General features: G+C 36.5%; 1 protein-coding gene across 2 annotated transcripts in view; it reads left to right on the top strand.

The window, feature by feature from the left end:
- SLIT3 (slit guidance ligand 3) overlaps positions 1-12,144 on the top strand; it is a 528,498-nt gene that overhangs the window by 45,796 nt on the left and 470,558 nt on the right. For both annotated transcript variants that reach the window (XM_074838539.1, XM_074838540.1), the window contains exon 4: positions 10,393-10,464. In XM_074838539.1, the coding sequence (XP_074694640.1) occupies positions 10,393-10,464 (72 nt within the window). The remainder of the gene's footprint in view (positions 1-10,392; positions 10,465-12,144) is intronic.

Raw genomic sequence — 12,144 nt, 5'->3', positions numbered from 1 at the left:
ATTATATGTTGTCTGGCTTTATTTCCTAGTGTAGTAATATAAAGAGGTGCTGACAAAGTAATGGACAAGGTTGACTTTTTAAACGGGTGCTGTATCTTGACTGTTCTCCCTTACAAAAAGGAAGTGATACAAAGCAAAGGAAGAAGTTACATTAATGACCACAACATATTTCTTGATGCTAATAGGATTTTCTGGTGAAACCATTGAATGAAATTGACTGTGCTCCTGCTTTACTGCTTCCCAAGTCAGTGCTGTTTAAAAGAGAAAACTTAGTAACTCCTTAGAGTTCAATAACTCCTGTCTTTCTGTCTGAGTCTCCTGTTATGCATTAATTCATTTTTATTGCTTCTTGGTTACGCCCAAGCTTGTGATGTAACCGCTTCCCCCTTAAAGTAACTCGAAGAAACTACTTCAACTACATCATGTTCCCTGAAGCTGTTCTCCAAGGACAATGCCATAGAGCTCTTAATAACAAAGGAGAAAAAGCTAGCTTGTTTATTGCCAAAAATGAGACCCAGATGTTTTGAGTGTGAAATAAAATAAATGACCAAATTGGGGAGTGAACCCAGAGTTACTTGGATAATTTCTGGATGTTAAAGGCTGGAATACCAGGACTACTCCCTTAAAGCTATCTGTTTTAAAAATTTAGAAGCACTGTAATTTTGAATTTCTGTTGGAGAATAAGTTGTATAATAGGTAGCAATGCGAACATAGATGTTAAATCAAACTTGGAAGTTGTTGAACTTGTGTGGAAAGGAACAGAGTGCTACTTACTTCATGACAAACATGCAGTAGTTTGATTTGGTAGTAAAGCTGTCGATACTCAGTAGAAAAGCAGACACAGAATTTGGAGGCCAATGAGTATCACACACATTCATGGGCTTAAAACTAGATAATTACTATATTCAAAGAGACAATAATAAAACTGACAGTTTATATCCTAGCCTGTGTATCAACTTAAATTTCTGGGTGGAATGTGTTCAGTAGTATACAAGAATGGTATTAGTACTTATTATACTGCGAGACATTTTAAATGGAAAGCAAAGATGTATATGAGAGCTTTTGGGTGTGAGATCTTCTAGTAGCCAGGTCCTTCCCTTTTTCTTCCATAGCCATGTAAGTTTGGTGATTTCTACTTATGCCTTGAATATTTGCTGTTAGCAGGAAGCATGTTTCACTGATGTTATGGTATTCAAAATTTTCAAACCAAGTCAGTAGCGTAACGAGAAATTAAATTGCCTTGGAAAATAGCACAATTTCCCAAGTTTGAATAAATAACACTTGCATTGCTTTTATATTGATTACATACTCTGTTGGAAGGAGTTGAGTGCCTCTTGGGGGCTTTGAAGAGAGCATGGAGGAAATTTCTCATGTAGTTAGTGGGGCATCCCTTCACTGTAACTGCAGAAAAGGAGTTTTGGGTTTTCCTTGATTTGCTTCTTAGAGTAAAACTGTTCTGCAGCTGTGAGAACAAAGCATGAAGCTGAAAATACTGCTTCTAAAAATACTGGATACAATTGGGTTTGGTATGATCTGTTAATGTTGCTACTTTGTCAGACTCACACTAGGCATGTATTTGTACACCTTGTGTGTAAATAAATGAGAGAAGTCACTATGAAAATACCTTAAATCTACTTGTGCTGTGTTGCAGATTATAAAAAATTATATTCACTCACAGAGAAATAGTGATGCATGAGCTGAAAAAAGCCAAGGAGGAGTGTGGTTGCATTAAACCTTTTACAAATTAATTGTATAAGGAATGCTAGGTCTATGAGATTTAAAATGTTCTTTTACTTGTTCTGAACCCTGAAATTCTTCTGAACTTTATGAAGTCTTCTAATGGTGATACAAGCCTTGAGAAGGAAGGTATTTTCTGCACGTAAGGGGCGTTACACTGCATGATTGTTGAAATTGTTTTCTCCTTCGTAACTTTGTAACAAAGAATCAGGTTTTTCTTGGAAAAAGATTAAAATGGTTGCAAGGTGAGCAAGTTAAAGGCTTTAATATGTGTGCTGAAGAGGCAGATAAAAAACCCAGTAATTTTACCATAATGCAAACTGTCTCCTATGGTGGAAAGTGTAAAGACCTGGGAAGTTGCTGTTCCAGTATGTCTTGTTATTTCCCATCTATACTGACCATGCCTCTGATATAGATTAGATATAGCTCCTGTTTGCTTTTCTTGTGAGTGGAACTCCATGGGACAACAGTACCCAAACTGGATGTGACTTTTCCAATTGTGTAAACATGAAGAACACAGCTGAAGTCAGTACCCCAAAGAAAGTTTCCCCTCCAGGAAAACATGGCCTCTGGCTTGAAAACAACTTGAAAATTTACCTGTCAAAATTGAAGTTCTTTACTCATCCAGAAGTTATCCAGAAGCCAAGAAAAGGAATAAAACAGAAATATAATAAAGGTAAAAATAACCCTTTTAAAGTGTAGGTCTCTTCTCCATTTATTTTAGAGTGGTCCTGATAAATGTCTCCAGTCTGCCTCCGGGCTGGTAGCATTGTCTCTTTCCAAGCTCCAGTGGTTCTTTCTTACTCTGTTCTTTAATAGTCAGGGGAATCTTAACAGTTAAATTTCTCTCCTATCCCAGCTTCAGACAGAGGAAGAAATAGTATTAGCCTGGTTGGAGCCAGGAAGGCAGGAATTTCACAGTTAATAACTTCTCCGTTGTTTTTTTAAGCGCCCTTGATAGTCCATGACTGACATTGATGTTGTTTCCCTCTATCCCTTTGCCTTGAGGACAGAGGAACCCCCAAAAGGGCAGTAGGCTGTGGGAGGAAGGGGAGAAACTGGGCTTGTTATGTATATGAGCAAAATATTTTTGGGAGGTGAGAGGGAGTGTTTGTCCTTTGTTGAAACAGTGTTTGAAACTGTATGTGGCTGCTTTAAAGAAAACAATAATAAACTGGAGAAAGGTGTTGCATGTGTACTTCTTGTGACTTTTAAAGGTCACAGATTTCTATAAATCTGCATTTTAGGCCATCTGAATCATAAGAATATGCAGTTTGTAACATGATAAAGCTGTGAAGTATAGACCTTTAAAACATCAGCATCCAATGTAACTAGGAGGGGCAAAAGAGCTTACTTGGAGGTGTGTGAGACTATTGGAGTTGGGACACAAGGGCTTTGGCTGAGATAAAATGAGAAGGAAGTAAAGTTCATAGAGATGAATACATAGATACATGGACGTGCCTATATACACATGTACACATATACCTATCTCTTGATTGCAACTGTAATTATGAATCTTTTACTTTGCTCCTTCATGTTCAGATAGTCTTTTTAAGCCTTACATTGGGAACACACTGAATTTGTGCAGCAGGCAAACTTCACAGTCTAAAAGAGACTTTGCAGAAGTGCTCTGAATAGAGGCTTAAAATCTACATTTGTATTGTTGAGTATAAATTAAAATTTCTAGTAGTGAGTTTAAATTCTTTCCTGATGAAACTGAACAGAAAAAAAAAATTTAGCAAAAGCCAGAAGATAATGGCCATACCAGCTCAGACCCAAAGCATGAGTAAGCCAGTATCATGTCTCCAGTTGAAACTCTCTTAAAGAAGAGCAAATGAAGAAAAATCAAATACATAAATTATATTGTGGCAGAGATCACTGGCGTCATCAGTTGGGTCATTGTAATTGATACTAATGCTTTTTCTTAATTGTTTGTCTTCCATACCCACATAAACAAGCAACTAATAATACACAATCAGTTGTTACGTAATTTAACTGCATGTTGTGTGGGAAAATTAATTCCATTTGTTTTTTGAAGCCACTGTCAACAACATCTGATGCTTCGAAGTTTTTTCTTGTATGGCAAAAGATGAGAACAACTGTTTCTTACCACCTTCCGTTGCTTCATTGTACAGACCTTTTAGCATATTCTTCCTCAGCTGTTTTCCTTGGGGGCGGTCTGTCTACTAAGTTGTTCCAATATGGAAGCTGCTCTGTAGCTCTGATCATCCTTGCCATCTTTCTCCAAACCTTACGGGATCCTTTTTGAGTGGAAATTCCGAGAGTTTTCAGTCTTCGACATGTGAATACACTATAGATAACACAGAGCAATAATCATCATTACTCTTATAATGTGACACTTGCTTTATGAATGGCTACAGAGCAGTGAGTTGATGTTTTCATAGGTCTGCTTCCTGAGAAGTGATTTTCAGGTTAGAGACTGCTGTTGTATGCATGAACTTAAAAGTCTGTTTCCTTGCATATCTGTTACATTTTACCTGCAATGTATGTCATTTTGCCATTACCATTACCAATACCATTAGTTCTTTCTGGAGTTTGTAATCAGCCTTCACTTCATATCGCCAACAAATTGTGTCATCTCCTACACCACCACCTTTTTGGGTCACGTATGAGTGACCTCATAGAACTCCTTTTTTATTTCTGATGCTGACCTTCTTACTCTTTCCAGTTCCAACCGCAGCTGATACTTGTATTACAGTCTTTGGCGGATCTAAATATTAGCTGAGTAACAAATTCAGATCACTCCTGTGAAGTAGAGTTAAGAGGTTAAATAGTTGATTTGGTGTGTCTGAGTCCAGTTTGCAGCCCAGCTCCTGTAAAAACCTTGAGTGACTTTAGCTGCTATATACAGTCTCTACCAATGCTGTGGAAGACTCTGGCTGTCCTTGGGGAAAAACACACAAGTTTCTTGGCTTTTAATGCTTTTAAATGTTTTTATTTATTTTCTGATTTCTTGGTGTTTTTTTTTTTTCCCCTCTGTATATTTTTAAGTTGTTTAGTACTGTTTCAGAAAAGTAGCCCTTTTAACCAGACTGTTAACAGCAGGTGAGTCTTTCTCAGTGCATATCTCACCAGTTTTTTAAAGGTCTATTTAGTTATCTTCTTGGAGGTAAGGTATCATTGTATTTGTTTTGTTTCATGGCCTATTTTATTTTACATCTGCCTTGAAAATAATGTCATGCAATACCCAGACTAATAGATAACAAGTAACCTGAGGTATATATCTAAGAAAATAATGCTGACATCTTGCTGTCTGCAGTGTTGAAGGAAGAAGTTACTAATTTTTTTCTTAAAAACTCATGGGCACATCTAGTAAGCATGAAGTTTTATTACATAAAGGTATCACTCATAACTATTGTGGTGGGCAGAGATATTATGCCTGTACAGGATGTTATGAACATTATTAGGTATAATGTTTAACATTGTATAGAAGTAAGTGCTCCTGCAGTACCCCAGTACTTCATACACTGAAGTTTTAACTGTATCCCTGTTGTAAGGTGATGAGAAGAGTTGAACCACTTATATGTCTGGTTCTATATGAGGGATTTTAAGAGGATGAAACCATGTTGTATCCAAACATAATTAAACTCTAGATAAGCTTAGAACCCTAGATGGACTATTTGAGTTGACTAAGCAATCTTAGTTACTAGAAGTGTGCCAGTGAGTTATAATAATTTCAGAAGAAACTTCTCTAGTGAATTCCTGTATACAGAAATACAGGTTTTTAACCTTCACCTTTTACAGCTCCCTAAACATCTTCTAACAGAAGCATAGGTGAATCTACAGTTGAGCCTAGCCAGAGGACATTGTGTTACCATGCTGGTCTTGGGTGGATGCTTTGGAGGTGATGTATGGACTCCTGGAAGCCCATTGCTTACATGTTGAGAGCTATTGTGTGCAGTTGGTGGTTGGTCAGCTTTTATGGGTCACTTACGGGGACTTGAGGAGCAGACTAACAAAACAGAATGTGCAAAGTTCTATTTCCTATGCACAGTAGTGGTTAAAGTAATCTGGAAGATGGAGGGAGTTGTGTATGGAGATTGTTGACTGTACAGTTAGCCTGTGCCTATAAGACTTAAGAAGTTTGACTCAGTGCAGGTATTGCCAGAGCTGATACGACTCCTGGAGAGCCTCTCTGCAGCATTCTTCAGCTTCCAGGAGATTTTATTAGTCTGGACTCCATGCTGTGCGCATCCAGAGTTGCTTCTGATCCAGCACTGGAGCTAATCTGTGGCATTAGATGATTATGCATCATTCTGCCCAGTGCTCTGAATTCCTGGAATACTTTGCAGGTCTTATTAGCTGTAAAACATCCAGTTCAAAATGATTCAGAGACTGAACAGCTGCATTCTCATACAGCAGTCCCAGGTCAAATAACCTGGACCAGATCTTGTCTGGCTCTGCGCCCCAGATTCCTTCCTCTGGGTGAACCTCGGTGGTGGTGTGATGGTGGTTGGTGCTATGTGTGTGCACGCACGTGCATGCACATGTGCTGGTTGCATGGTAGATGTGTTTCTAACATGAGAGGACAGATCAAAGTTTTTAGCTGTAGTGTGCTATGAGTCCCAGGTGGCTTTCCCAGTTTGTACAATGCAAAGGATTTGGTGTGACAATGAAAATTTGACTTGATTTTGCTCCTGGGAAAATGTAAATATTTTCTTTAATTCTGGTTTACGGTTCAGATTCACAAAACTGACATGTCATTCTGTCATGATGTAGCTAATTGCAGTTGCAAAAATGGCTTGGCTTTTAAATCCAATTTGCAGATATCATACCTCGATGTTATTTCCATTTTAAGTCACTAATTTAAAATCAGGAATATCTGTATTTGTTAATACAGTGCAGTCACAAGAACAGTGACCACAAAATCATTTTATAAGATTTTGGCTCATTTTGTTTGTGAACTTTTGGCAGACCATTTTTATTTTATTGTAATAATATATGGCTACACCTTTTCCAAGGTATTTGTTATAAAACCAGAAATACAGTTGTAACTAGAATTAAACACGTGACAGGATTAAGAGTAACATGATGGTGAAAGGCCTCTCATAGGTAAGAGGCTTAGGCAAGCATAGGGAGTTTCTATAGCACTCTTTGGGCCTTTCCGTGTGCGAAGGGGCTGTGGCACAACAGATTCCTGAACGGTGCTCAGCCTGTGCTTTGAAGTTCCCCTTGGGAACAGCTACATCAGAGCTTGCCCTGCCCTGTGCTGGCATTCCTAATGTTTGCTTCACCTTGCACTTGAAGTTTCCTTATTTGTCTTAGAGCTTACTGATAGATGGGGATAAACTGAAGTTCTTGTCAAACGGCGTGTTAGGAACTATTCCACTACATTTCATTCGTGCTTGGCACTTCTCTGTCGAACTGGAGGAAACAGCACTTATAAATGACCATTCAGAACATTTGCTTTTTTCATTAAATAATTTTTAAACACTTCTGTGTCTCTTTTATAGGACTTAAAAATATCCTGTCTTGTACTTTGCTACGTCTGTATTGAGAACTTTCTTAATGGCCTTTCTCTCAAGGCCAGGAAGAGAAATAAGAAGTGTAATTGGGATTTTTCCTAGGCTATTGGTGGCTTTCTGGCACATATAAATGTAAGCATGTTAAATGTATACTACAACAACTATGTCTAAATTTATATGAGGTGATCTAGTGTTATATTTAGGTGAGTATTGCAGTAGAAGTTATTTAAATACAGTAGGTGGTGATCAAGAGAAACTAAACTCTGTTCATTCCCAGTTCTCCTGAGAATCAGCTATGGATAAAATTACTTTTGGCAAAAATTCCAGCTTGAAGTAAATATGGGATGTTTGGAGAGTCTTACAGCTTGAACCAAGACATCAGTAGCCATGGACTTTTCAGATGTTTGTTGTTGCCTTAGATTTCCATTTGACACAGAAGTATTTTGAGGACAGTATCCTGTGCAGTACAGTGTGGAGCACTAACTTGTGCTGATGGGTTATTTTGAAACTCAAACTTACCTGAGTTAAGGCAAAGGAAGAATGTAATTAAGTTATTGGTCTTGATAGATGGATTTGACTTGCTTACTTACACTATAAAAAGACCAATATAATGTTAAAAGTACTAAGTAAGTTTAGACCCATATGAAATGTTTAGTGCAAGTGAACAGCAGGTCACAATGTGAGTTTTTCAAAAGCGTCCTTGCGGGGACTTTTCTTCATATGACGTTTGAAAGAAAATTAGTACTAAGGTAATCTGAGGATGAAATCTTAAAATGCATAAGACAATTTAAAAGGGTGACTGGGAACTTGGTCCGTTATCCATCACAGCTAAGGCAGTGTTGGCCCATACAAATAATAGGAAATCGATTAAAATATTTGATCTTCTGGATTAATTTGATAATAGAGAAAAAATTTTGATGTTAGCTTTTTTTTTCCCCCCTCTAGTAAGTTGTTTGTGTCACTGCAAATTGTAAATGTTTGACTACTCAGGTTGCAAAGTTTCTAACCTTGAAAATACAATTTTTCTATTACTACTTACATTTTCTTATCTGCTTGTTGATATGGAACCTCCTATTCTAGAAACTTACTAAGATTTTGCTTAGTTTCTGTGGCTTAAAAATATTAAGCATAAACTCAGCATTTGTGAAATCCTTGCAAGTAGAGATAAGAATATTCTTAAAACGTATTCCTTGGATGGTGCTTTGAGAAGTCAGATGACTTTGGATTGACAGTGGATAATTGTATGTACATTGTGAGAGCTGAAATGACGATGAGACACAGTAATAAACATTAGACAACTGTGTGGACTAGATGCATTTAATTGGCAGTCTTTTTCATTCTGATAAATAAGTTCAACATGTTTAGTGTTTCACAGGAACTGGTGGTAGTCTTGATGAATGAGGATGGAACCAAGAAGTATTAAGCCCTGTATTATCATAAGGAATTTTTTAAATTTTATTTCATCCTGCTAAGTAGATCAGCTGTTCTAGAATATCAACATGCTTAACTAAAAACATGAATTTGGTGAGGATTAAGTAGCATATTACTGTCAACCTTAAATTAAACAGACTATGATTAAGTTTAATCAGGTATAAAAGTGTGAAATTTCACATGGGTAAGGGAATCCAGTTTAAAATCTTCCTATGTACTTTCCCAAATGCAAACTAGTGCTTGGTATCTCTCATGTATTTATTTAGTGTTTCATTTACTGGTCTGTTCATTTATCTCAGAAATGTAATTGGGTAGTTGCTAAAAGCACTGTGAAATAACCAGTTTTTGTTTCTGCTTCACTTAGCATGTGGCATGCGTAATGCATAATGTTTAGGCTCTGTAAGCAAGCCTGCAAAAGCTGCCTTTGATCTGTTCTAGGTGTCAGAAAGAGAAGTTAATATTCCTCTTTTCTCCATCACCCCTTTATCTTGCAAGACATGCTCATATGGATGCCATATGAAAACTGCCATATGAAAACCCCACAACATTAGTTTGATCTCTGAGGAAGGCTTTTCAATTCAAAAAAATTCTGGAATTCTGATAGTGACATTACTCAGTGTGCAAGAAAACTGGAAACCAGATATTGGGTGCTAAGTATCAGTAGGTTTCTAAAAGTTCCAGGTGTCGTCTTAAATCAAAATTTTAGCAAAAGTAGATCTGTTAACAAAGGTAACTTTTAAGGTGGATTGGGAACAAAGGAGGCATATATACAGGCTTATATATGGACGTATATGAGAAGTCAGCTTCATATTTAGAACAGTGGAGTTGTATGTAATTAATTTAGATCAACTTCGTTGTGTAAATAACATTCATTAGGAGAGTGAAAGTAAGCAACTGTTTTTAATGTCAGACAACAGAAAAGGGATTGTAGGATAAGATTGTTTCTTAGAAGTAAAACTGCTGTTAGAATTTGCAGAACTGTCATGCATTTTACAAAGGAGGGGAGGCTTAGGCTTTTTATAGCTACTAGGCTAGAGTAACTTACAACAGTCGATTTCTTACAAATTGTGGCCCTCAATGTAGAACTTCACAGTGAGTGAGTAAAGTGGACTAATGTATAAACATTGAGCTGTTCTCTAAAATATTTCTGGAAGAATCTTTTAAGATTCTATTTCAAATGACCATATTTCAGGTTACCTGTATGTTCATATGTTCTACAACACTGCTCATATTTTCAAAGTAAAGTTTTAAGAAAATTCTTAAAAATACATATATATAATCTTGTGTGTATACTGTAAAAATAATAGCTAATCTGGAAATAATCTTAGTTGGTCAAGTTACTTAATTTTATTGTGCCTAGATTTTTAGAAGGAGAGAGAAAATCCATATACCACCCAGTAACTATTCCTCAGAAGAGTGCAGTCTGACATGATTTACTGTTAGTAGGCATCCCGAGGAAAATTAAAAAAATATATTTGTGTACTCATCCATATTAAAACATTCAAACTTTGTGGTGACTGTCACTTGACTTCCTACCTCAAGAATGTAGGCAGGTGGCTTACAGATGGCACGATCTCCTTGGCTTGTGTGTGAATAACGTACACAATCCATTGTATGCTGAGCTCATAGCATGAGGTTTAATACAACGGGAGTCTCGTGTGTGTATGCATAACAGAATAAGCTTCTTAAATTGGAAGATAATCTAATTTTTTTTTTTATTCTAATTGTAACTGTTTAGGCGTCTGAACAAGAATAAGTTGCAAGTTCTTCCAGAGCTGCTTTTTCAGAACACACAGAAGTTAACTAGATTGTAAGTATAATCCGATTTATGTTTCTATTGTATGTTCCTTATTATGCAGATTTGCATGGTTGTGTTTTGACTGTGGTGAGAGGTTTAATTTTTGTGCTATTAGAACTGCTAGACAGTAAGTGTTCTTAAGAGATGTGTTGTGTTTTCATGTGTGTAGTTATAATTCAGTAAAGCAAAAATATTAGAGGGAAGAGAAACCACAAAATTTTCTTCTCCTCATATATGCACCATGATGACTTCAAGGTGAATTGTTTGCAACTCCCTATGTAGAGTTATAGAAACCATGAAATGTGGCAACTTTCGATATCCAGTATAGTCTAGATATCAGCAAAGAGAGATTGCATACTCTTACTTAAAAATTAGCATGTTGACATAATTCAGATTGTTACAACTTTGTTACTTTTGAAGAATTATCTTTTGAACTAACTGCATTGCCAGGCAGACCAGCAAAGTTATGGCTCCTGCCTTGTCAGTCAGGAAGATGAGGAAATACGGAGAAGTATAGAATTTTTCATCTCCTTGAAATATAAGAACTATGTTAGAAGATGTTTAGATGGCATCAAGACCAGTTTGAATAGCAAGAGAAGACTCACATAAGCTTGGCATTATTTTTTGTGGTAGTGGTGGGAGGGGGGGTGGATATTAGCACAATGACCACATGATTTGTAAAATATATTTTTTTAAAAAAGTGAATAGAAATAAAATGGATGAGCAGGTGCCTGCACAGTTACTATCAAGAAAAGAATCATCTGCCTTTTAAAGGAGTAGTCAAAACCCATTTGAAATCGCTTTCTAGATCCTGCCAAAGTTAAACTCATGAGCCAGACTGTCCTTTTGAAAGATGTGCTATATTGTAAAACTGTTTTTTTAATGTTTGAGTTTGTTTATGGAAGACCAGATAGTAAGACTTATGATTTGACTAGTGAAATTGTAAAGTTACTATAGTATGGCTGAAAAGCTGTTACACCCATGTGGAGCTTTTATAATTGTTTTAATATCCCTGTACACAACCAAACAAACCATTTAGGCAGTGCAGTAAATTTTTCTTCCTGTGGAAATACAAACCACGTGATGACGGTGATGGTGAAGATTAATTTTGGAATCAGTTGACTATTTAAAGAAGTAGACTCTTTGCTGATGTTTTAGAAGCAGACAAATTGGACAGTGTTGTACAGCAAGTGATATTGATACAGTTTTGGCAAATTTATGTAATGAATGTTGGTTTTGTCCAAACTTGCTCATAAAAAACTGTACAAGTAAGTGAATGACATTGTTCTGGAGATTAAATATGTAAAAATATAAATAATTATAAACTATAGCTGTCTTTTAATCTTAAAATCTATTTGAAATATCTTTGTTGGACTTGTTTTTGCAAGCTTTGTCGTAGCTGTTGAATGCATTACAAAATATTTGCTCAATGGATTTGCTAGGGCTGAGTGATTTGGTTGTATTTCCTAATGTTCTTTGCATGCTTTTGAAATGTTGTGTCTTGAAACTTCTCTTGAGTATAAAGCATGAGCTGGTACTTACTTGCAGATACCCTTATCTGGTCTGCAGAAGATGCCAGTTACATTTATTTTGTAGAAGAGTCGCTTCTACTTGGTTGTCTGGAAATGGTGATGCTTTCAAGATAAAAATTCTTAGAGCGTTTACACGTATCCACTAATGCAAATTCCAGTT

Source organism: Strix aluco, chromosome 13, assembly GCF_031877795.1.
Source record: "Strix aluco isolate bStrAlu1 chromosome 13, bStrAlu1.hap1, whole genome shotgun sequence".
Lineage (NCBI taxonomy): Eukaryota > Metazoa > Chordata > Aves > Strigiformes > Strigidae > Strix > Strix aluco.
This window is presented reverse-complemented; position numbering and strand designations above follow the sequence as displayed.